We start from the raw sequence: 26670 nt of genomic DNA, 5'->3' as shown, positions 1-26670 counted from the left end.
GCCAAGGACTGAGTCATCCCCAGTTTTGTTTTTTTTCTGCTCTGTGGCTCTCCTAGCCCTGTGAAACTGGGATGCTTAGCCTCTGCAAGTAGCTGAGTGGCTCATCTAGAACTCCCTTGCCAGGGACAAGGACCTATGTTCAGTGGGACCTGGATTTACCCCTCTGGAACATATGCCTCATGGCCAGCCCTGCTCACTCTACACGGCTCCTGTCTGATATGAGCCCAGCTTCTAGATGGACTTGGGAGCCACAGAGAAGTTCCTCCATAGGGTTGCAGCACCACATCATGGTCCTTTATTCTCTTAGCTGCCCTAACAATTGCATTCTGATTCCTCTGCTGGCTGGAAAACTTTGTCATGGTCATTTCCTGGTTCTGTCCCTCCCCTGGAGGCAGAGTTAGGGCATCTTTTCCCCTTCTTTGATGTCCATCCAATGCATTTCTCAATGCCCTCATTCTGATGGCTTTGGCCTGTGGAATCAGGGCCCAGAAGTTCTAGAGATGAGGCCTTTTTGTGGCTGTTTCCCATTTCTACTGAGTTGGGCATTCTCCATAAGGAACAAGAACGCTACCATCTCAGGGCTTCTTCAGGCCATACTGCTCAGAGGAGGATCATCCCATTGCCCTGGACTCATCTTGGATCACCTCAATTCAACCAAATTACTTTTTGCCAGGGCTGACCAGATGTCCCCCTGTCCTTAAAAGTATAGGACACAGTGAGCCAATGGACAAATGGATATGGGTGTGGGGGAGCTCAGAAGGTCATACCCAGGACCCCAAGCCACTGAGACCTGACAGGTTTAGAATTCAGAACTTTTGCCAGGCGGCGATGGTGCACACCTTTAATCCCAGCACTCGGGAGGCAGAGCCAGGCAGATCTCTGCGAGTTTGAGGCGGGATCTAGGACAGGCACCAAAACTACATGGAGAAACCTTGTCTCAAAAAACAAACAAACAAAAAAAAAATTTGAGATTGTAGAAGGTGCACATATTACACATGCCAGACACTAAAGAATGTCTCCAGTAATGACCTGTGTTCAGACAAATGTGTTTTTATAGTCACACATACAGGTTGAATATCCCTTGAGTGAAATGCTTGGGCCCAGAAGTGTTTCCTGGTGGGGTTGGGGGTAGGAATTTGAACTGTTTGCATACACATTAGTAGTTGAGAATTCCTAATAATAAAAATTAAAAACTGGAAACCCCAAATCTCAACTGTTTTGAGCATCATGCCACTGCTCAAAAAGTTTAGGATTTAGGACTTTTGGATTAGGGCTGCTTAGCTGGTAAATAGCCACACATCTGTCTACTTAGAGGAGATTTTACCACCTATTTTTACAAAATGCATCCACACTTGGGATTGTGACCTTCTATAAGCATTTATCTTTAGAAAAAACATCCCTTTGCTGAGAGCTATCATGAGTATACTTGGAGCATAAGCTGGCTAGGCATTTGGAGAACCAGGGAGTTGCCATGAGTCTACAGGCAGTTGGCTCAGATACAGCACACAATGAGGCTTTCTTGCCTGGGGGCAGGATCTGAACTGGATATTAGAGGATCAGTATGAGTTTCCTGGGCAGAAGAACAAGAGAAAGTCTAGACCATGGCAAGCCAGGAGTGCTAAAGAACCCTGTCTTTTTTTATGGTTTTAAGTATTTTTTATTAAAAATTTTTTTATCCATTTTACATACCAACCACAGATCCCCCTTTCTTCCCTGATCTCGATTCCTCCACAACCTTCCTTCCCAGCCCTCCCCCCATTCCCTCCTCTGAAAAGGTAAGGGCTCTCAAGGGGAGTCAGCAAAGCCTGGTACATTCAGCTGAGGCAGGTCTAAGCCCCCCGCCCCCCACATCAAGGATGTGCAAGGTGTTCCACCATAGGTAATAGGCTCCAAAAAGCCAGCTCATGCACCAGGGATAGATCCTGATCCTACTGCCTGCAGGTACAAGCTACACAACTGTCTCCGTTATGCAGAGGGCCTCGTCCAGTCCCACAGAGACCCCACCGCTGTTGGTCTAAAGTTCATGAGTTCCCACAGGCTTGTAAAGAACCCTGTCTTAGAGAAGTGCTTTAAAGTGAATAAAATAGCTGACCAGGGAAACCAATTATATAGAAAAGCAGCCCAAATATTTTAATAGTGATGTATTAATAGCTGTGATTTATAAATGTATTCATAGCCAAGCCCAGCCTTGGGTATAACCTCTAGAACAAGGTTGAACTAGTCATGAATATAAATGATATTTGTAATGTGATATGAAAACATCAGTGATTTCTGTTGGTGACAAAGGTACATGGGCTGCAAATATACTGTGCTTTATTGTATGCATTAAAAGCAAAGGAAATGTTACATTTCAGCTGGGTTTCCAGAGAAAAATGAACAACACACACACACACACACACACACACACACACACACACACACACATGCACACGCAGACCTGTGCACACACCTTCGCATTCCCGACTCTTTCTCACAGAACACAGGCAGCTGGTCAGGTTGGGAACACCTGGTTTAGGTAGAACTAACTGCTCAGGAGCCTGGAGAAGGAAGACTGAGAAAGAGGCACAGTGCAGGAGGAGGCATGGGGGTGGGGTGGGGGTGGGGGGGGTGGGGGGGGGGGGGGCAGGAGGACGCAGGGGGGGGGGGGGGGGCTGGGAAGGCAGGGTGACAGGCAGATCAGACCTCTTAAATTTTACTTGTCATCAGGAGATTTTTTTTTTAACACATTCCTTATAACATATAATAAAAGAATACATGCTCATTACAGAGCGTGAAGAAATAAAAAAAGAAAACCACAGAACATTCCCAGAGCCAAGTCAATGTCATGGAAGATTCTAGTTAATTGCCATTCTCTGTGGAAGGCTGTGGTTTAGGAGTTGGTCCTGGGGACAAGGGTCAAGCTGTCCAATCTGCACACTATTCCTTGGTTTTCTTGACTTGTTTTTGTGTCTGTAAAGTGAAGATGCAGGTCCTTGTACCTAGTTCATCAGATTGCTTCAGAATTACACAAATCTGCTCCTAAGATGTATGCTGAGCAGGCCATAATTATCTCTTGGTAAATGTCGGCACTGATCATCTTCCTTAGATCTTTCCTCAGTGCATAACTAGCCCCTGTATTTGCTTAGCTTCGGCTTCATGTAGATGCACATATAATTTTATATCCTACTTAATTCTCTTAATATTAGTACATAAATTATTTTAATGCTATTATTAACTGTTTACATATATTTTAAATGCCTAAATACCATTCTATGGGCATATGACCCACTCTTTCTAACTATGCCCTCATGGTTATTTCCAGTTTCCATGTGAAGAGTTAAGAAGGTTGTGGTGTGGCTAGGCTATGATGCCCTGCTGTGTTACTGTGAGGCCTGGAGGGTGCCAGGATTACATAAGACAGGCCAAAGCAACAGACCAATGTTTTATGATTATAATGTACACTACAGTGTGGAGAAAAGATTGGAAATGGGGAGTCCTGGAGAAGACCCCATAGGAAGTCAGGTCAGATGGGCAGAGCCTAGCCCCAAGAAGTGAGTGGATTCAGTCAGAGGAAAGGTGTGGAAGAATTAAGAGTAACTGTGACCTTTGACCTTCAGGAGCTAAGGGAGGTGAAGTAGAGTAGTTAAGAACATGAGCCTTGGTGTCAATGGACCTCTAAGGTTAAGATCACCTCAGCCATATAGTACCTATGTGAGCTTGAATAAATTACGTACATGCTAACCCTTCATTTCCTCATCTGTAAAGTGGGAATAAAATGAATCTTCCTTGGGGGAAGGGGATCAGCAAACACTGGCTGACAGAGGAGGATGGAGGAGCACAGTGTGAGAAGAGGGATGAGTAAGAGCAAAGCATAATGATGCATAAGTATGAAAATACATAATGAAGCCCATCACTTTGTGGCTAACTTTAAAAATGAAAACATTTGGGGGACAGGGGTGAGGGCTCAGCAGCTAAGAGCCCTTGTGGGGGACCTGAGTTTGCTTCCTGGCATGCGTGTTGGATGGCTCACAACCATCTGTCATTCCAACTGCAAGGAATCTGACGGCCTCTCAGAAGTTGGCAGTTTGGCAACAGAGTCCATGCTCATACTTGATGAACTCTGCCATGTTGAATAGGAGGTGCCGGAGGGCAGACACCATGGCTAAGGCAAGGTGGTGCTTAGAACTTGATGTTGTACTCGACATGAGCAACTGGTAGCATCATCTGGGCAAAGGCAGCAAGGGTAAGTTTGTTTAGGCAGAGAAAGGCATAGGTAAAACCCAGCTTAAGAAGATAAGGAAGAAAGAGTCATTAGCCAAGGAAGAGACTCCCAGAAGTAGATGAGAAACAGCACCAGACAGTGTTAAGTTAGGAAATCTCAAAGAACAGCACGATCAAATGTTGGGAAAGAGAGTCAGGGGAGGACCAGTGACAGATGATGAGGACCTTGGCCAAAGCAGATGCAATAGAACAAGGTAGGTTCAGAGAGAGCCCTCTATAAGCATGGAGGCACGATGGCTGTGGAGGAGAGAGCTAGGGGAGGGCCTGGCTGTGGAGAACCAGATTGTACAGTGAATGGGGCCAGGGCTTTGAAGCCCAAAGCTGACTCTGACCTTGACTGGCTCTGCAACCTAATGTGTGTCGCAACATCAGGAGGAAAGACTCCTTTCGAAGACTGTCATGCTGGGGTGACATGGAAAGCATCCAGCAGGCAGGGGGAGCTACACAGCCAGGTATGGGAAGGCTTGCATTCTGCTGAGGCTCTTCCTAGGTCCGGCCTGGTCACCAGGCTGTATCTCCTGGGGACGGTGGGCACACTCAATACTGTTGAGTCCTCTGCATCTCTGAGATTCTGGAGGCCACAGGTAAAGAGAGAGTATAGCAGTTCTAAAGGTCATATGGCATACCCACAACTCTGTGATTTGAACCCGGGAGGCTTCCCCTGCTATCTGTGCCCCATGCAGTTGATCTCATAGCTGTTTTGGCTGATGGCTAGGACTTTGCACAGGAAGGAGTGTCAGGCTTCAGGCATGGCTTGGTGGCTTTCTCCATAGACCAGCATGCGGCGTTCCCTCACATGCAGTTTCTGAGAAATGAGTTCTGTCATGATTAAAAGGGAAATGTGTGTGGACCTAGGTTTTCAGTTTGGGGTACAGTGTCAAATTATGCAGTGGAGACATCTGTATGCAGCCTGAGGATAGCATCTGGGCTCTGTCATCACTGATGTGTGCAGTGGAGAGCCTCTGTATGCAGGCTGAGGGTAACATCCGGGTTCTGACATCACTGATGTGTGCAGTAAAGAGCTTCTATGCATCCTGAGGATCTCCAGGCTCTCATGTGTGCAGAGAATGAGCTCAGACACTTTCTGTTCCCTTCTTCCCTCATGTCCTCCTTTTCCCAGTCTCTAGCATTCTGTAATCTTAATTCTCCCTTCCTCTTCTGACCACATGCCCCATCATTCAGCATTCAGTCATAAATGCAATCTGGGATCCTATCTAGAAAACATTGTACTAGACATCAAGCTGTCTAGCAGGGTGGCCTGACTGGAGGGGTTTGCAATCTAGTGAGGGAGTGAGTCTAGGGAGATGGTACAGCAGGCAAAGTGCTCACTGCACAAGCAAGAGGAGCTGAGTTTGAATGCCCAGCACCCACAGAAAAGCTGGATATAGCAATATACATCTACAGCTTCATGCTGGAGCAAGGCTAGGTGGATCCTTGGGGCTCACTGCTCAGCCACCCAAACTAGCCAAATTAGTTCCAGGTTGAGTGAGAAACCCTGTCATAGAAATGAAGGTGGAGAGCAACAGAGGAAGACACCCAACAGTGACCTCTGGCCTCCACATCACACTCTGGCCTGCACACACACTAGCACCTTTAGGTATGCACATTCATGAAGAACAAGGAGAAATCCAGTGAGTGGAGAGGAGAGCTCTGTACCACACCGAATTGGACAAAGTACCTAAGAGGAGAGATGCAAACTAGGTATGTGGGAGCCAGGAGGGTCTGAGGAAAGAAGGTGTCTGGGTAACCCTTGAAAGGTGAGTGACTAGAGTCCAGGAGGGAAGAGCACCTTCCCAGTTGAAGAAGAGCAAGGTCAAGACCCCCAGGCAGCACCGGAGTGGGCCAGCTCTGGGGCTGACAGATGATACTCCACCTCTTGTTTTCTCTGTCTTCTCTCACTGGCCTCCTTTGATTTCCATTGTCTGCCTTGTTCCTCTCTACTGGCATTACTTGGCCACCTCTGTTCCCTTCCTCCTCAACTGTCTCTGCATCTGAGATGTTAAGAGATTGAAGGCTGGGCACCACTCTGGTACTGCCTGGACCTTGAATTGCAGTAGCTGAGTCCCCTAGCCCTCAGCAGGCCAGACAGGGAGTGTGGGGGGCACCTTGTGTTCTCCATTAACTCTGTCCTTTGGTGATAGCCCAAGACAATTTATACCCCCTTTTGGCTGTGGCTGTATGTTGTCATAACCTAGGTCATTTCCTCATTTAATATTGTCCATAAACACCAATAAAACTGTCAGAGAGCCTAGCAGACCAGGGAGAGGAGGAGAGACTTAGGTTTGGAAGGGGCAGAAAGGGTCTAGGATGGGGCATGGGCAGAAGGTGAAGGCACTGGGTCATATCTAAGAACTTAGTCAGGACAGAGTCTAGCTGCATCACCTGAATGCCATGTTTTCTTTTCCGTTCCTGCCCCTACCCTGGCTGCAGTGTGTCAGATCCTCCCCAAGGGAGTAGTAGCTGTCCTGGGACCATCATCGAGCCCAGCCTCCAGCTCTATCATCAGCAACATCTGTGGAGAGAAGGAGGTGAGTGTGAGGCTGCACCAGGGATGGTCCAGCCTGGAGGCTGGATCCTTGGGTGCAGGAAGGGCCCAAGGAAGCCATGCTACTAACAATATCATCAATGCAAATGTAAGATGGAGTGGCCACTGGTGGAGCGCTTTCTTTTTCCAAATGCTGGAGGGAAGGAGAGATGTTTGCCCACAGGATTTCCAAGCTAAGTTCAGTGTCTTAGGGTCCCATGGTAGGGCAGTGCCTTCAGTGGCCTCTCTGTGAGGCAGAGAGATAGAGGCTGGTGGTCTGGCATGAGGCTGAGGGGGCAGAGGTGTGAGCCCTGCACTCTCCTTGATGCAGGCAGTGTGTTGGTGGTCTGTTTGTTTGGGATTCCAGGGAAGATGCCTTGAGAGGAGAAGCCGCTGCTCCATTTTATTGTGAGAATAAAATTTAAAAGCCTCTGCTTTCTGAGTGCATAAGGAAAGAGATTTTATTTTGTTTTTGCTATTCACTAGTTCCTGCCTTTGCTCTTCCAAGTGTGATGTTGGCCCACAGCTGTGACCTCTGACTGGAGTCTCTCTGGGCCCCAAGTGTGGAGGCCGTTCCCTCTGGCTCCAGTTCATGGGAGAAAATCATGCTGGAAGACAGGTTTCCTAGCAACTTGGGCTTTGGAGAGTCTGCCTATTGTAGGCATCTTTGTGGGGCCTTTCTAGAAGCTGCAGGCCTTTCTCCTGAAAACACATCCCCGGAAGACAGTGGACAAGAGGACCTCACCTCACCCCCAGCCTCTCTGTGTCCCAAAGCCTTTCTGGACCAGTTTGTGGGTATTAGATGAAGCTTAGTCTCAGGGAGGAGCATGGGGAGGCAGCAGCAGCAGCAGCAGCACACATCTGTACTAGAGACCTGAGGCTTGGCTTTCCAGCAGCTTTTGAGGTAGAAGCATCCAGGTCTGGGAAATAGTCGGGTATTCTTTCAGAGAAAGCCTAACATCCCCACAGCAGGCACCTTTAAAGTGGGGAGTCACAGACAGGCTTCTACCTACCCAGGCTCCCTGGAACTGACCTCTTGATGCTGCGGTCGGGGCTTTGTGAGAAGGCCCTGGTTCTTTAACTCCCCTCTCAGAATGGTAATGTTCAAGTGTCTTATGGCCAATAGCCACACCTGCCCTGGGCTGCATTTGCTCCTCCCAGACCCCTAGAACCTTCTTTCCCCATCTCAGCTATCCTGGAAGATGCTTTTTAGGCTATTTCAGAACACAAAGCCACTCTGTCCTGCCACCATGCTGGCAGCCAGGAGCTGACGTTTAATTTCAATTTTTCTAGCTGTGCTTCAAGTAACAGTAAAGTGTACTATGTGGCAGGTTGTAACTCCAGCCTTGCCTCTGATCTTTCCCCCACCTAGGCTGCCGACATTGGAGCTCCCACATTCTTTCGCTGACTCGTTCCCCACCACACTCCCTTCACTTTCCTGTGCTCTCCTCCCCAAGTCCCCACTCCAGAGTAACCCTGGCTTGGAGCTGGGGCTGTTTCACATTGGCTTGCAAGTCCTTCTACACTACGTGGCCTTTTAGAACAGAGGTCATGGGAGCCACTGATTTGCAGCCTTCCCCACAGTCCGACCAGGAGGCACTGCCCAGAGAGCAGCCAGGCAGCTACCCCTCCTTTGTTGGGTCATACTCCTCCCTCCCTTGGCTGCCAATCAGATGATGCAGTTTGGTTCCTATTTTATCAGGCCTGGATCTGGGGAAAAGCCATGGAGTCCGTGCCATGGGTCCTAGGCATTTCAAGGCTGCTAATATTTCTGAGACCCCAATAGCAGGCTGCTTCCTTCCTCCTGCTCTCCCCTTAGTCACACTGTGGTGACTTCCTGGGACAAATTTGCAATTATGGATCTATCATGGATTGATTTTTCTCCAAGAAAGAGAACAAACTAGCAGGGTGAGGCCTAGCTACCCCTGCCCAGGCCACAGAGCAATTGACTGCCTCCCCAGCAGCCTCCCAGGTGCCCCTGCTAGTGATTCACTACTTGCCCTGTCCTGGGGAAACCCCTCCACACTCTTCACCCATGCAGCTAAAAGGGTTTCTGGAAACTTCTGCAATTGGAGAAGAGAGAGTGGGGGGCCAGGCATTGTCCAGGCACTGACTGTGTGGGGGTTTAAGGCTGTTCTGTTCTTTGAATGCAGAATCCCATTCTCTCTTCCGACTCTCAGATGCACCAGAGGTCAGTTCTGTTTGGATGATGCTTAGCCAGGTTAAATGGTGCACTCCTGAATCACACAGTAGAACCTAGATACAAGCCAGTCTGAGGAATCCAAAAACTACGTGTCCTTCTCCTTCCTGAAGGACCCCTCCCTGAATCCAGGGCCGGGAGTTATGAATCCATTGCTGTGTCCAAGGGCTCCTCACCACGGGGGAACTAATGGGCAGAGCTCTTTTGGCTAGCTGCTGGTGGAACCCAATAGGCTGACTGTCACCCAGGGAGGAGTCAGGTCACAGATGCCAAGGCAATGTCTGGATCTGAACTGGCCAGGCCACCTGGCGTGTACCCAGCTTTGCCCTTCATCTGGCTCCTTTGTCACCCCTCTTGCCTTCAAGGTATACGTGTTACTCATTTTAGATCAATTGTGTGGGTTGCAAAACACAAGCAGGCAGAACGACCCCCATGAAGGGCACCAGGTCAGCTCTGATCCGGAGAGCCAGCCTTCAGACTCACCAGGCTTTTGTGAGTTGTGCGCCATGCAATCCTAGGTGAAAAAACAAAAACCAAACTATGGTTGTGCTCTGTCCGTGGTTCAAGGGCTAAGCCTAGTTGAATTCAGTAATTTTCTCTTTGGATTTTCCTAGATCTTTGCTCTCCTCCCATCTCAATTTGCAAAGAGCCCTGGTTTCTGGCAGGCTTCTCCCTAAATCGTAAAAGGATAAGATGATGCAGTCCTACAGAGACCATCACAGCATTATCCCAGACCCCTGTAGCACAGTCTCTGAGCAAAGACAGGCAGAGAAAAGTTCGGTAATCGCCTCTGACTAATCTATTCTAGAAGCCAAGCACCTTATCATCAGGAAATTCTTTCTGCTGTCTGCTTTCAATCTCACTTGCTTTTGCATCAGTACAAACTCGTGCTCAGTTTCAGCTCTCCCAGCTCTGAGTACCAGGGATGAGAGTGTCTGAATAAAATCAAGGTGGATGGCAGCTTATTACGATTTAACTTTCCTATTACCTACCAAATAGCCTAAGCCGTCAATAAAGCCGCCATTGGTGCCTCTTAATATCTCCTTCCTGGCAAAGAGAGGGAAGACCGCACTGTCTAGAAACATCGCTGGTACATGTGGAAGGAAGCCAATATCGCTCTGATGAATCCAGGGCAAGTGTTTGTCCATCTGGCTCCATCCAGAGGCTCAAATGCTCTTCAGGTTCATTCCTATCTGCTCCCTGTCCCTAGGATTTACCCAGAAAGCTTGCTGGGAACTAATGTGTGCCAGCTATGTAGGACTGGATGAAGATCTCTTCTCTAACCTACAGGAAATGGTTTGTCTCTTCTTGCTGTCTCTGCTCCAATTTATTAACTACAGATAATATACTACAGATATACTGTAAGGACTGTGCCTTCAATAGGGACTGGACTCTCATACCACAGAGCATTTACAGAGGTCTCTAGCCAAAGGATGGCTTGTAATGGGTCTTCTCAAAGATATTATCACATCCTACTCTTATGGCCTTGGAGCCCAGATCTTGCATGCTTCTTTTCCTTCTCTGTGTGTCAAAGGTGTTAAGCAAAAGAAGGCATGTGCAGCCGCAGCCGCAGCCTGGCTGACCCATACTGCTTTCCCTCTCTCACTCATTCTAGATCCTTCTTACTCCTCCCCCCTCTTTGTTTTTTTGCTCCTCCTGCCAGGTCCCTCATTTCAAAGTGGCCCCAGAAGAGTTTGTCAGGTTCCAGCTGCAGAGATTTACCACCCTGAATCTTCACCCCAGCAACACCGACATCAGCGTGGCTGTGGCTGGGATCCTGAACTTCTTCAACTGCACCACCGCTTGTCTCATCTGTGCCAAAGCAGAATGTACGTATGCCCAGGCTAGCCCCATGCCCAGGCTAGCCCCATGCCCAGGCTAGCTCCATGCCAAGACAGGCTGGCTTTGTTCACTTCCACTAGGCTGTGGGCTCTGGGCTCACAACAAGCAAGGAAGTGTTGGGAGTTCTGACAAAAAAGAGGTACAGTCCTCTCTCTGTCTCTCTGTCTCTCTGTCTCTCATCTCCATGTCCCCTGCCCCTCTCCCTCTGTATGTGTAAAAGAAAAACAGTACCCATAAGCACCCTTTGCCTGTACTACCTGGGCATGGAACTGGGTTGCAGGGAGACTGGCCAATTGCCAAGTCTTTTTGTACCTGCAAACTCAATTCCCACATTTTCAGCCTCATTGTTAAGGAGATACAAAGCGGGAGGTGGGGTGGAGGAGTTACAAAATTGAATGCGCTTGTACTTGATGAACTGAAGAGTATCTTCCCCCGGAGAGCAGGTTTTGCTGATGAAACAAGGTCCAAGGTCAATTCCTGATAAAGCATTTTCTTTTTTCTTTCTGCAAACACAGGTTTGGAGAGGCATTTTCTGTGTCCCTCACACAATCTGAGACATAAATTCAGTGTTTATGAGATTTAGCTAATTTGAGCCAACAAACATATGTGCCCACGTCTTCCAGGTGGCATCTGTGTGCCCACTCACTATCAGTCAGATGCTGGGCACTGCTGTGTACTGGGGGCCAGTGCTTGAACGTAGCATGTCACCTGCACCAGTGAGCTGTACAGGTTGTTGTGACCCTGCAGATCACTCCAGGCTGTCCTCATGGATGTGTGCTCTTTCTTCTGCCAGAAACTCAGTCTTCATCTTCTCAGAACTGCTCTGAGCAAGGCCTCCCTCTACCCTAGAATCTAAGTAGTATCTAAAAACAAAACCACAGTACAGGCCAGAACCACCCACGGCAGCAGGCCTACCTCCAGGTGTGCACTGTTGTATTTATTGTCCATTTTTCCTGACTGTTTACTCGGAGCTACCCAGGAAACAAAGTCACCAAGCTTCAGCCCTGGAATGCTTGATCTGTACCTAAATATTACAACCACCCAGGGGTGTAGAAGGCATGGCAGCCCCCATTTCCAAGAGAGGTACATGCCAAAGGAGGAGAAAGGGTAGCAGAGGGACTGGTTCTGTGTCTGGGGAGGGAATTAAGAGACTCCACTAGGAATGGATATTGATAGAAGAAGGAAGAAGACCTAGGAAGGAAATCCAGGCTTGTGGGTGGCAGATAAGGGAGTGTAGACTTGGGTCCTGGGTTCACTGAGGGACCTTGAAGGTCTCTTCCCTGAGGGACAGCCTCAGAAGCATGGTCATTGTGATACTGGGTGCACCATTAGGGACCAGCTAGTGTGAGTGGATGAAAATAATGCAAGGGCTGGGGAATCTGAGTTAGACTCCAGGCCCTGGAGACCCGTAGACTTGAAGAGAGAGAATGCTGGTTCTGAGGAGCTTCCGTAAGCAGGTCCTGTGAAGGCTCATAAGTGGGTCATCTGTAGGAACACATCAGGTTCTCTCCCCGTCAGTCAACATGGGTATTGAAGCAGTTATGACAGGTGAGTTTATAGGGAATGGGGCGTGTTAGAGTTCTCAGGCTGGGGTTTCATTAAAGGGATTCAGCAACAGTTCAGTGAACAGACATCACACTCCTTCAGTACAAAAGAGGAAACAGAACTCGAGAGAACTTCTCCCCTTGCCTAGAGTCCCATAGCTAATGAGTGGTAGATTTGAGGCTTAAATCCAGGTTCCTAGGAAAATAGTTCAATGTACTGTCAGCAATAACCCTGTCTTTGTCAAACTGGGTTCCTCTGGATCTAAGCTGACCCATGTAATAGTCCCAAGTCACTTACGACTATTTAAATTTAAAATCTGGATTAAGCAAAATTAAATTTTCAGAGCTGGGTATGGTGGTGCACATATGTAACCTCAGCAACTGAGAGGCTGAAGCAGGAGGATTGATGTAGATTGAAGCTTCATAGAGGCCACAGAGTGAGATTTATTTTATTGTTTTTTTAAACTAAGATTACATTACAAATAAAAATGTGCTCCCCCAGCCTCACTAGCCTCATCCAGGCGTTCAATAGCCACACGTGGCCACCAGCTAGCAAGGGCTGAGACAGAACACAGCATCACTGCAGAAAGCTCCCCTGGACAGCATTGCTTTGGTGCCAGTGAGACGGAGAAAGATTGCTGTAGGAAACAGCAAATGGATGAACAGAGGACAAACCTTGACCTTCTTTCCCCTTGTGGCAACTCAAGTGCACCTTAGCACAGACCTTCTGACACGTCTGTGGTTCTCCAAATAGTCTCCCACGAGCCTCACAAAGATGCCGATCCAGCAGTCCACAGGATGCTAAGTTTTGATGGAATATGCTATATTTTTGCCTTCTGTACCTAGTACCCAGCATCAGTGAGTGATGTAACAGAATCAAGCTCCCCCTCGCCCCCAACCCACAACCCTGTTCTGGGAATTGATTGCCACAAGGCCATTCTAACAGGACTTAGACAGCAGGGGATGTCAGAGACAGAACAGAAAGCTGTCCATAATATCCAGAGGCAAAAGTTTTCTTGAAGTCTACCTCAGTGTTGGTTAACAATGTCTCATCCAACCCTTCAGGAAATCCTTTCTTGTGTCTAAGCCATAGTCCTTCTTGCTTAGAAACTGAGCCCTGTTTCCCTACTCCAGCTATTATGGGGCCTGGGGAAATCTGTGGCTCAGATGTGTGTTACACATCTACTTTGCTGGGTACTGTTGCTTCCCAGCTCAGTATTCTTCCCATTAGAATCATGGCATTCCCTCTACTCCTCAGTCATGCATGAGTGGAGAAAACAGTACTGGAGTTTTAAAAGACTTGAGGTCATGCTGCAGCAAATCCAGGATTCTTCAAGTCCCCTGACTCAGGCTGAGGTCTTCTCTCAGTTCTATACCTTCCGCTTTCCCCAGATCTGAGTATACAACCCCAGGCCAGCAGCTCTAGCATGGGCTCCGCCTGGTAGGAAGGGAGAGCTCTGGAGCAGAGGTCCCGGCAGCCCTTGAACAGGGGGCAGGGCGGCGGTTGGATGCAGATCAGGGCCTAGAAGGCCTGAGAATGTCTGGCCACAGGCTCAGGGCCTCTTCAGCCATAGCGCAATGTTCTGCTCAGAGAAGTCACTAGGCTGCTGCGACTTTTGTCGCCACCCTCCAGGCCAGGGGAAGAAGGTGGGGCAGGCAGGAGAAGTTCAAGGGCAGAGAAGATTAAAAATGTAATCACAGGCCGAGAAAATGAGGGGCTGCAGGGAGATGTGGCTCAGAGCGCTGCATGAGACCTTCTTCCATCTTCCTTATTAATGCTGGGCCAAGAGACACTGAGTAGAATTAGGAACAGGAATCTAATTCTACTTTCCAGCCCTCAGAATCGCTTAGCAGGGATCATTCCACGGGGAATCTACCACTTATGCTCCAGAAGGAGATTTTTTAATAAGCAGGTTTGGGACTAAGCAGAGATATGTAGTAGATTACAATATTTTTTCTTTAATGAAAAAAAAAATCGGAACGTCTGTAAGTCTTATTTCTAAAAAAGACCAAGAGAAGTGATAGGGTGAGTGCCCTGCCATGGCCCTTCTAAAATTCCACAGACCCCAAAGGTGTTGGCCATCTGAGGGCTTCCAAGAGAGCTGTGGGTCCCCACTACAGCTGTGGGAACACACTTGGCATGATCAGAGGAGGAAGTGTTGCCTAAGAGAGAGGCAGGATGGTGGTGTGAAAGAGACCGTCCTGGGGATGAAGAAATGGCTGTTAGGAAAGGGCGCTCCATGCAAGCAGGATAACTCAAGTCTGACTCCTCAGAGCCCACATAAAAACCTGGTCCATGGTAAAGATGTGTACTCTCAGTGTTAGAGAAGCAGAATCAGGAGGCTCCCTGGATAACCAGTCTAGCCAAACCGTTGAACTCCAGAGAGGCCCTGTCTCAAACAATAAGGAGAATGATTGAGGAGGGCATCTCTAATCAACCTCCACATGAAAACACACACACACACACACACACACACACACACACACACACACACACACATGATAGAGAGAGAGAGAGAAGAGAGAGGAGAGAGAGAGAGAAAGAGGAGAGAGAGAGAGAGAGAGAGAGAGAGAGAGAGAGAGAGAGAGAGAGAGAGAATGAGAATGAGAGAGAACGAGAACGAACACACTACCTTTGGAGTCAAGCCAAGCTGTGGTACCCAGAGGAGCTGTTTGATGCCCAGTAGATCACCTCACCTTTCTGAGCCTCTCTTTCCTGTTGTTGGAGACGATAAAGCCTGCTGAGGTAACTGGGTGGAAATGTGCCCGTGCCCAGAGGATGATGCACATTTGATTACTGTTATCTCACCCTGCGACACTGGCTGAGGCAGTAGGAGCCAAGCAGGGAACATTATGATTAATACCTAGGACCTTTTTAAAGATGAGCTGGGGTGGTAGTGGGCCTTCTCCATGTCACTGCCTCGATCTGCTGTGAGAAGCCTCTTGCTTGAAACAAACTTCCCCATGCACCTGCAGGCTGATCTTGGGAGATGGCAGTGACCTCAATGGCACTTACTGTGTGCTGAGCACTGTGCTGAGAGTTTTTATGTTATTTAATTTCAACTTTAAGTTCCCAGGCTCTGCTTTTGATTCCTGACATTACCCAAAAAGTTTAAATGCCCTCATTTAAACCAGAGAACTGGAGATCATCATATAGAATAGCCTCTGTTATCAGTCTCATTATATGCATGAAGAAAGCAGAGGTGACATCCAATTTCAAGGTCACATGGTTCCCATCTCCCTTGGCCTTGCATACTCCTCTGATCCATGTAGGACAGACAGGAGTGAGGAGCACCTTTTCCTACATGTGGGGAGCACAGAGACCTCCTGTGTGAGTGCTGCACTGGGGGCCAGGTCTTAGAGTTGAACCTTTGTACTTGGTCCCCATCTGCCCAGACCTCTGGCTCTGTGGCTTCTCCACCTTCCCTATTCCTGGGGCCAGCCTCAGGTATGAGATGGGACAAGACAGAAGCAGGTGAAAGGCACCGTTCTCACACTTGAATCTGAAGCGTGCCCTTCACCATTCGGTAACCAGTCACCCTGGACTTCCCCACCTTCTCTGGTCAGAATCAGTTTCTCCAGCTAGGCAGTGCAGGACTCAGGGAGTTGTAGGAGGAGGATGTTGAGTTTGAAGCCTTCCTGGGCTACATAAGTAAAGACCTAGTCTCTAACCTAACTGACCCTTCCTCCAAAAAGAAGAAAAAGGGACAGGGGTGCCACAGAGGATGTTTGACAGGCACACAACCTGAGTTTGACACTTGGCAAGGGAAGAAAAGTGAGTACTTGGCAGGTCAAGGGCACCAGGCACCACATCACACCCACTTAGCCTGTTACATGCTCCCCAAGGTCCTTCACAAGGTCAGTCCATAGGCATTAGCTGCCTCCCCCCAGGACTTCACAGCGCTTCCCTCCCTGGGAACAGATTTTTCCCACTGTCAAGTGCTAGCGAGAGGGAGTCAGCCAGTGGAAGGAGACGGGAAGGGAGGCTGAGAAAAGACCAGCTCAACTAGACATTGTTTTGTATTGTCTTCTCTGAGATGGGCTGCATATGTGTCACAGGATGGCCTCAAACTCCCCATGGAGCCAAAGATAACCTTGAACTTGTGATCCTCCTGTCTCTAACATCTGATTGCTGGGTGTGCAATCCCTTGCTTCATGCAAATAATGAGACCAATAAAAGAAGCTGTTTACACGGTGCTGGAGGTTGAAGTCCAGGCTTCCTGAGTGCTGGGCAAGTGCTCTACCTACTGAGTTACTCCTCAGTACCCTGATGTAGATGTTTCCTTTTGTGTGTGTGTGTGTGTGTGGGGTGTATGTGTGGGTGTGTATATGTGGGTGTGCTTTGGCATGCGGAAGCCAGATGTTGATGTTTAGATCTCTTCCTCAGCCACTCCACTTTATTTTTTTCTTTGAATCTCTGTCTCTGTCTTTGTCTCTGTCTCTCTCTGTCTCTGTCTCTGTCTCTCTGTCTCTCTCTCTGTCTCTGTGTGTGTGTGTGTGTGTGTGTGTGTGTGTGTGTGTGTGTGTACACATACACGTCAGAGAACAACTTATAGGCACTGGACCATGTGAGTCCTAGGGATCAAACTCAGGCCATCCCTAAGCAGCAAGCACCCTCACCTGATGAGTCATCTTGCCGGCCCTTCACTTTATTTGTTTGTTCGTTCGTTCATTCATTTATTTGTTCATTCATTCATTCATTTATTTTTGAGATTGCAACTGGCTGGCCACAGAGATGCCAGGATCCCCTTGTCTCCGTGTCTACCCTCCTCCCAGCACTGAGTCACAAGCACTTGCCACCACACCTGGCTTTTCAGAGTGTTGGCAATCAAAATGGGACCTCTATGCTTGCACAGCGACACTTTGCCCTGAGCTGTCTCCCCAGCCCCTTTTTAGATGTTGACATTGGATCCTCTGTGACCCGTGCAGAGACATTACTCAAGCAGTTCTGTCCTTGTCCTGTAGCTGCCACTGAGGCTGGCTGTTCTCTCACAGCCTTGCTGTCCTCCCTCCAACCCTGGGGCCCCTACCTTCCTTTTGGTTCTGGAAACCAGCTTGTGTCTTTCCTCCCAGAGCAGTTGCCCATTGGACTCCACATTGATCCACTTTGATCCTGACCGAGACTAATGGGTTCCCCAGGCCCCTCAGCTCAGCCTTGGCAGGCATGCCTGCTGCTGGGCCAGCATCCTGTCCCCATCCTACAAGAAAGACTGGGGTGGAGGTGGTGGGAGCCTGAAGACAGAGCCGAGTTTAACCCCTGTGAGGGCAGCTAAGCTTGGCAAACCCTAAGTTCTAGAACAAAGATGTGAGGAGAATGACAATAAGCACATGCCCAGATGCACCAAGTAGAGCACGCTTTGTCTTCTGCAAGTCTCCCACTGCCCAGAACCAAAAGCATCAACTTCTGGGACCTTCGTGATGGCTCAGCAGGCGTAAGTGCTTACCAACAAACATGACAACCTGAGCTTGAACCCCGGGGCCTGAATGGTGGAAAAAGAATTGACTCTGGAAAGTGTTCTTCAACCTCCACATGAGCATGTGTGTGCACATGCATGTGAACACATACACACACTCACAAAATATAAAATTAATTTTAAACTTTTTTTTTTTAAAATAAGTATTGTGTTTTTGGATTTTCAGAGTCAGAGATTCCCTGAGCTGGAAATACATCCCTTTTTTCTATTTCTGATTCCCATCTGTGGTTTAATTCCCTAGACAGTGGTCTACCAAAGGGCCTTCACCGGGCTTCTTTGCCTCCAGCGATGGCTAGTTGAACTGCCACATGCAGTCCATTGCATCTTGAGACAGTGAAGTAGATGATGCTTCCCTAGAGTGAGCAAGCCTGTCTCCCTGTGGTGTGTAACCCCCTACAGTCCCGAGGCTTCCATGACCAAGTCTGTCTTCTGATTGCCTTCCCAATGCCATCCTCCTTCCTTCATGACGCTTGCTTGGTGACAGTGTGACAGGTCTTTCCAGGCACTGCCGCCACTCTGGCCTCAGCATTACTTCCCCCGGTTGCTAATTGCATCCAGTCCAACAAGTAGTGCACCTGCCCTGACTGGAGCTATACAGAGATGTTTGGAAGGGTTCCCCTGCTGAGGGAAATCATTCAGGTGGATAGTATTATAATTGGACAGTCCCAAGTTACACGATCTAACTTACATTTTCCTACTTTTACCATTGTGCAAAAGCAATGCACTGTCAGTGGAAAACATTCCTAAGGCTTTTGAGATGGCCACACATGCATGAAGACCTGAGTTTGGATTCCCAGCACCCACATAAAAACTTGGGAGTAGTGCTATGCGCTTTGCAATCTCAGGGCTGGAGAGGTAGAAACAGGGCTTGTTGGGCATTAGCCTAGCTGAATTGGTGAGCTTCTGGTCCAGGGAGAGGCTCTGTCTCAACAACTAAGGCAGAAAATGATGGGGGAAAACACTTGACATCACCACCACCCCCCGAAACACACATACATATTTACCATACTTGAAATTTTGATTTGGATCCCTTCCCAGGCTAATAGTATTAGGTCCTACACTTTCTTGGGACACTGGGCAGTGACAATAAGTCATGTGATCATAAGGAGGAAATGCCCACACTAGTGCAGTATGTGGCATTGCTAAGCCATGGTATTCCAGTGGCAATGTGTGCCGTGGGTTTTCACATTAGGGTAGTTCCAGCTGACAATGGCCTTATCAGGATAGAATGCCTTGAAAATTCAGGGGACTACAGATGCTAGCAAATACTTTATGTGATCGATCAGCAGGGGCTATGTTTTAGGGGCTGGGTGATTGTTCCTGTAAATGTTGGGGAAGGGAGAAAATGAGTGAAGATAGAGAAAGGAGAGATGTGTTTGAAAGGAGAGGCAGGAATCTCAGTGAGATGGTAACAGTGCCCCTTCTGGGTGACTGATGTCTCCATGCTGCTTTACTAACTCTTTATGACAACCTTTTTCCCCTGGTTTCCCAGGCATGGAGGCAGAGTGGGCTGGGGACATTGTCCAGTGACTCTCTGGCCATGTTTGAGCCCTGTGTAAGCCTCAATATTGTGTTCCTTTTTGCTGCTCCAGGTACCATTTAGGTGGGGGAAGGGCTAACTTTCTGATGGGTGCTGGGGAGTGGGTGGGTGCATACCTGTAGGGGTGCTCACTCCTCTGCTCTCTGGTCCTCCCTCTCAGTGCACAGAATGTGGGATGAAGTAGAGGAAATATCCTGTTCTTGTTTAAAGAGCAACAGAGCAGTCAAGGAGTCAGTGGGCACAGATTGATTGGAGCAGGGGCTCTGGTGCGTCAGTGGCCTGGGGAGCTCTTTCCCCAAGAGCCCAGTGTGTCTGCCAGGATGAAAGGGATGAAGGGTCCCTGAGCTGCCTTTGTCTGGCCATCCCTGTTTTTCCCACAATCCTGCTGTCTCATCTCAGACTTCCTGGTCTCACTACACTGAATGGCATTGCCCAGCTGATACATTCTGGGTTGGGGGGCAGTTAGCTTCTTTGTAGCAAGGCTCCAAAGATTTACAGACCAGGCCTGTGGGGTTCATTCAACTTCTGAATTTTAATCCCTCTGACACCAGTGATCACCCCAGGACCTGGCCAAAACTCTGAAGAGCCATCTCTGTGTCCTCTACTCTGACCTCCTGGTAAAAATGGTGCCTTTGGGGTCAAGTCAAGTCCTTGTCTGGTGGGGGCTTGCCTCTGACATCACCTCAGAGGAAGGTGCAGTACCTTCTCTCCATCTTGGAGCTGGGACAAAAGAAGACTGCTCCCATAGCTGTCCAAATCCATGCAGGCCACTAAACAAAACAGGAAATGACTTAATCTCACCCTCTACTTGACTGACTGAAACTCCCAAGCGCAGGATCCAGTATGTCTGCCTCCTGTTTGCCTACATAGAGTCCCCCAGTGACACACCTCCTCCAATAAGGCCACACCTCTCACTTTTTCCACCAACAAGGGAACATATGAACCTATGTGGGCCATTCTCTTTCCAATCACCATATACCATGTGGCCCTCATTTGTGAAGCAAGTTGTTCCAGCTCTCTCCATCTCTCACCAGGCAGCCCCTAGCTCCCTGGAGGACTGTCTCAAGTCAGGGAGCAGGAAAATGGGTGGGCTAGACCTTCCCAGACTTCTTCCTCCATCACACAGGTCCTCAAACTCTCACTCTGGTTGCTTGTTTCAAAATAAAATAAAAGCACTCGTTCTTCTTGTTAAAAAAAAAACAAGCAAACAAACATACCAAGTGTTGTCTTCTCTCTCTTAAGTTTCCAGATGCATGTCCGTGTCTCGGGGGGCTGTTAGACACAGTACCCGCAGCCACTTGCTTTGTCCCAAGAGGAAACATGGTCTCATGTGCAAAGGGGTGGGTGGGGATCAGAAAGTGGGAAATTAGTCCAGCTGTGCCCCTCCCATGTGTGACTGGGCAAGTCACAACATCTGTCTGTGACACCAAGTGGGGATGGCTGCTCTTCAGTGCTACCTCTGAATTATACCAGTTGTCTTTGAACCTCTGGAGGGCACAGGAGAGAATCTTTATGGGTTGTACTGAACAGCATCTCTGAATTGAATACTCTGTTGGTCAGGGCAGAAGCTGGAAGCACAGGGAACCTAGACTGGTAGAAAAATCAGCCCTCTCTTGCCGCCCACAGCAAGAGGTGTGTTCCTTACCTCCCTGCCTCCTGTCCTCCTTGGAATTTGGGAATTTTAGTACTTCATAGTATTGTTATGAAGACTTATATAAGAAAAGCCTTGTAAAAGTTTTAATACATTAGCTAGTGCTTGATGAGGTTTGATAAATGTTACTCCCATCTCTGCTTTGTGAGCACACGCATGCAGGTGTCTTTCCACCAGACTCAAGACTGCTGGCTCTGAGGAGATGGCCCTCCTGTCACACATCTGCCCTCCCCATGGCCTTGCCTTGGTAGGGACAGCCAGAATTAAACCCCTCTAGTCTCAGTGATGCTGTTCTGTTTCTTCCACCAAGACCCCTGGCATCAACCAGCTGGGGCCGGGGCGGGGGGGGGGGGAGAAGAGAATCCTTAGCTCAGGGCCCCCCCTTTGCCTTTGGTTTCTGAGCCCAGGTTTGCTGCTGTTCAGCACCTTTTCTTTTATGATCATGATAAGGCCTTGTCTTGGAGCAGCCACGGGGCTCTGAGGAGTTCAAAGAGGTTTGCTAGGACTCTTTCCTGGGCCTCGGGATCTTGCACTGTCAAAATGGAAACAAAGGCTTTCCTTGTTGGAGTTTGATGGACCACTTCTAGGTACTCCCGAGTACCCGGGAGCTTTACAGAGCACCATTCAACACATGCACAGCCCTGGGAGCTGAATGCTGTTAGGATTTGGCCTTCTTAGAGAAGGGACTGAGGCCTAGACAACTGGCTACATGGGAAGGTTCTAGAAGTGGCAGAGAGACTCAATGCTGGAGCTCTCTGATCAAGGTCTCAGTTACTGGGCACAGTGCTTCAAGGGAAGCCAAGGAGTCCGGGTGGGGCTCTCTTATCTTGTGCTGCATTCCTGAAGGGGCCACATGTTCTATTCTGAAAGTAGAGGTCTACTAGGGATCTGATGGAAGCTTCTGAGTGTTCTTTATAGTTAGATGGCATAGCCGAAGCCCAAGAGGCAGAGAAACCCGCTTGGGGTTTAGGGACACCCCCGCCCCCCCCAGCACTGACTCTGAGCCACCTCCAGCCCGAGTCACTGTGTGCCTGAGCATCTGTAGAGACAGTTCTGCAGACCCTCAATGGCTTCCTCCTTTTCCCCTCCAGGCCTTTTAAACCTGGAGAAGCTGCTCCGGCAATTCCTTATCTCCAAGGACACGCTCTCGGTCCGGATGCTGGATGACACACGGGATCCTACTCCGCTCCTCAAGGAGATCCGGGACGACAAGACAGCTACCATCATCATCCATGCCAACGCCTCTATGTCCCACACCATCCTCCTGAAGGTGGGAGCCTGGCAGGGGTGGGTACTGGGGAGTGTAGTGTACCCTTCCTGTCTTCCCTGATTCTATGGCTGTCCCTTGGTCCCGGGTTGGATCTGAAAGCGGATCCCCCTCTGTCTACTTCTGTTTCCATGGACACCAGTCCCTCCAAAGAGAAAGCAGGGTGATGATGCCACTCAGAAACACTTAGCACCTGGTGGGGCTGAGAGACCAGTCGAACCTAGAGTCAGACTTGAGAGGCTCCGGTGGAGGCCACTTGTCAGACAGTGTACACACACAGCACCACTCCTGTGTGGTGCCGAGTGTCAGCCTGTCCTCAGCCCTGACAGTGTTTCAACAGTCTGCCAAGTGCCTCCCTGTCACTTCACAGCACAGTCCTCTCCAAGGTGATGTGAGATAGGTATGTTGTTGTCTTCATCATGCGGGTGAAGAAGCTGAGGCCCTGGGAGGTTAGCAGCTGCCAGAGGCCAGCCCTGTGGGAACCGGGCTGAACACACTAGCTTGCTCTCTCCCCTGGGCAGGCACTTTCTATTAGGGTTCATGATGACCTAGAGTGATTGATGGCCAAGCAGACGTGGGCACGTGGACATGGAACTTTGTCAGGGAGAGAAAGAGAGAAGTCAGGTGACTAGGGTCTCCTGGACAGCTGCAAACAGCTGGGCAGCTGAGGTGCACCCTTGCACCAGTCCTTGGGCTAAGCATGCATTTTAGAGAGCAAGACTTGTTCTAGGCTCTTCCCTGGCTCCTCAGAGGTCCCCATAACTGCTCAGGCACATTGACCTCTCTTAATGCTATTTTAATTGCACATTTAAACACACCCTGCCATCTTCCGCTGGGGTAGCCAGACTCCTCATTAACCTCTGCCTGGCTGGGCTGAGCCCAAAAACACTTAATATCTGCCTCTTCCTCTCCTTTCTTTTCTGCCTCTTTCCTCCTCTCCTCCCCTTGCCTAGGTCTTTTTTTTTTTTTAAATAAATCTGAGAGTTAATAAGAGATTTGAATGAATTCTCTCAGTACCCAGGCTATTCCTTCGGCCTGTTGCTATAGTAATTTTCCACAGCACCAAAACCACATCTGTCTATGAACACTCAACTCACGAAAGAACACTTACACACACACAGAGAGTCACACACACACACACAGAGTCACACACACACACACCTCTTTTTGTCCTTTTCCTCTTCCTTCTCACATCTGGAGATATTATCAGTAATGTCACTAAGAATGAAAGGGCTCCTGTAAGTTTCAGGGGAGCAGAGAAGCAGGCTAAGGGGTCATTGTAGAGATAAGAGCTGCAGCTGAGTAAGCAGATGTCCTTCCAGATCCCTATGAAGAGCAGGGGCTGGAGAGCGGTTATTCTCTTCAAGAATGTTCTGTGACTCCTGGCATAGCAAATTGATGTCCCCCAGTCCCCCACCCTACTCCTACCCTGCTAACGTTCTTAGTTCATTGCTGAGATTTTCAAAAAAGTACAGAGAAGAAAATAAATGTCACTCACAACCCATTGCCCAGCCTTAACCTTTCCTAAAATTTTAATGTCTATTCTTTCTGTTTCAGAATTATCCCCACACTGCTTAAAACTTTCTAAGCAGCTATTCTCTTTGCTCAACTATGTATCATGCATTTTTCCATGTCATTAAATATTTCTCTACAAATATTTTAGTGGCTGTATCATTTCCTATCATGCCGATGTCCCATAATTTATTTAACCATCCCTTCATCCTTGTAGAAACAGGTTGTTTCCAATCTTTTGCTATGATAAATAATGTGAGGGCACACATCTTCATACATAAATCTTCCTGCACGTGCGTTCATGCATATTTCTTTAGCATATGCTTCTCAAAGTGGAATGCCAAGTTCAAGCGATACACGCTCTGAAGGAGTTTGAGATGACTTGCCACTCTTAACCATTTACATGCTCGGAAGTGGCATACAGTGCGCCTTTGCCAATACTGGGAAGTTCCTTTAAACATACCTTGTGTTTTCCCATTTTTTTAGGGCTTTTCTGTAGGAGGCGGCAGCTCTGGGATGTATGCATGTATTTACTTATGCATCATGCTTTTAGAGGCAACTGTCTATAATGACCCTCATTAGCACACAGTCGTTCTGCTAGCTCCGTGGCCATCCTTCCTAACCCCCCTTTCTATCTACACTCTTGCATCTTTACAGCCAAACTGATCGATGAGCAGGGAGGCTTTGGGAAAACGGCTTCCCTTGCTTCCCACTTGACATCCTGGTAGCCACAGGCAGGCAGTCTCTCCAACAAACCTGGCCTTTAACCTTGGGCTTCCATGGGGCTCCATGGCCCTCTCTCTGGGGGCTCCCAGGGGCCTTTCTGGAGCTCTGCTGTGCACACGGGAGCCATGCTCTGGTTGGCAACTCTCAGCAGCTTCTTGACTTCAGGAGGCTTTGCACAGTAATCCCCTGCTTTATTGAGTGGCTGTTCCGGCAACGAATTCCGTGTTTACCCAGAATTCATGTCTTAAAAACCCAGGATCTCTTGTCTTTTATCTCTAGGACAGCAGGTTTCACAAAATGGATTTTAACTTCAGACTATGCCCCTTAGCCTGCCCCTGGCTGGATGCCTGTCAGCAGTAGTTCATGTGAGTCTAGGCGGTGTTCTAGGCAGTGGTCCTCTCATAGTAAAGATGTGAGTGCGCATGGTGGGGTGTGGATGGAGGGTGGCATCCTGCCTGTCTTGAGAATGGGGAAGGAAGTGTTAAAAGGAGGAGCTCCATGATAACCTTGTGCTCCATTGCAGCCCCACATGATCTGACCTTGTCACCAAGCCCTTCTGTACTTCAGGTGCCCGTGGGGACCATAGTGATATCAGTACATCCTGAACCTTCAGCAGCTTGGGAGATACAAAGTTAAGAAAGCTTGCAAAGTTATTTGAGTTCTAGAGAGAGAAAGAGGAAAATGCAATTATCCTGGTCTTGTTTCTTCCCTCCTCCACCCTAGTAGTCATGACAAGCGCCATCTCCCAGTGGCCCGGGGCTGCAGGATATATTATGAAAATCTAACTGACTGTCAGGAGGGATGAGGGCCCTGGAGAGAGCCAGGCTCATTACTTACCTGATCTCCTTGTCTGTTTCTATACTACCTGTCACACTCACAGCCAGGCACACTGACAGGGAAGGTTGGTTAGGGGTGTTTATGTTGGCTACAGAGATCAGACAAAAGGGAGGCTGTTTCAAAGCTGTATTTCTCAGCTGTGGGATGACACCACACTACTGTATGGTGATCAAGGGTGAGGCATGTCATAGGCAACTTGCTCCTTAGCAGAAATAAAGGAATAGAGTTTGCAAATGACTCACTTGATCTCCGCATGGCTGCAGATACAGCCTACTCAGGTCTCACCTGTGTTCTGACAGAGGCAGGGTTCATTTGGGCATGCTCCATAATCCCACTCACAGTCTCTCAGAGTGCTCTGTGTACACTTCCATCATGCTTGTGGTCCTTGAGGGGAGAATAGTTTGGTTAAAAGCTTTGGAATCCCAATACATGTGCTCTCATATAAGTGACTTGGTCGCCGTTTGCCAGTTTCCTCTGCTGGAAAAATGGGAGCAGAGGAAGAAAGATTATGCTTGTCCCCTTGGCTAAGCCATGTGGAAAGCTTTAGCGTACCTGGCACAGACTGAACAGTAGGTAAACCTTAGCCAATGCTGTTGTTTTGGAGTCATGGAGAGTATTCGAGTATGTCCCTTATTTGCTTCATTTCCCTTAAATTCATTCTGGTTCCTGTAATACTCAGTCCTATTTATGAGAATGTGCTATCCATGATAACACCAGATATACAAGTGCCACTTGGGGTGGGGAGTGGGGTGAGGTGGAGAGAAAATGCTTTAATGGCTAATGATTCTGTCTTCCATCCTCTAATAGCCAGGGCCACTTGAGAACCAGTCAAGATGTTCTGCTGTGCTTTGTGCTGAGGGTCAGTGGGCCAGATAAATAGTAGACTTGGTCCTTACTGCTCCTGTGCTTCTGGTGAGTGTCTGGTCTCTAATGGCCTTCTCTTTGCCTTGCAGGCAGCTGAGCTGGGGATGGTGTCAGCCTATTATACATACATCTTCACTAACCTGGTAAGACATTTTCACAGCCCTCCTCCTTAGCATAGTGTTGGTCAGGGTTAGTGGGTCACAATGGGATGATGTCTAGAAGATGGCTTGTGGGGAAAGGGGTCAAAAAGAGCAGAAACTATAGTGTCTGTGTCGTGAAGACACAGACCCAGAAGCCCAGTTGGATCCTCATGCCAACACCTTTAGCCCTTGAGAATGGGAGTTTGGAGGTTCTGATGTCCCCTCTGAGTGACACTAATTTTATAGCATGGATTCTTTGGGGGCAGCTGTGTGATGGATAAATCTCCTC

The 26670-nt window shown here is 48.6% G+C and overlaps 1 protein-coding gene across 2 annotated transcripts in view; it reads left to right on the top strand.

Moving 5' to 3' along the window:
- The window catches only part of Grik4 (glutamate ionotropic receptor kainate type subunit 4), a 305772-nt gene that overhangs the window by 138403 nt on the left and 140699 nt on the right, over positions 1-26670 (top strand). For both annotated transcript variants that reach the window (XM_036193270.1, XM_036193271.1), the window contains 4 exons: positions 6691-6788; positions 10648-10813; positions 22127-22305; positions 26331-26384. In XM_036193270.1, the coding sequence (XP_036049163.1) occupies positions 6691-6788; positions 10648-10813; positions 22127-22305; positions 26331-26384 (497 nt within the window). The remainder of the gene's footprint in view (positions 1-6690; positions 6789-10647; positions 10814-22126; positions 22306-26330; positions 26385-26670) is intronic.

Source organism: Onychomys torridus, chromosome 7, assembly GCF_903995425.1.
Source record: "Onychomys torridus chromosome 7, mOncTor1.1, whole genome shotgun sequence".
NCBI lineage: Eukaryota > Metazoa > Chordata > Mammalia > Rodentia > Cricetidae > Onychomys > Onychomys torridus.
Note: the sequence above shows the minus strand (reverse complement) of the source record. Positions and strands in the feature narration are given on the sequence as shown.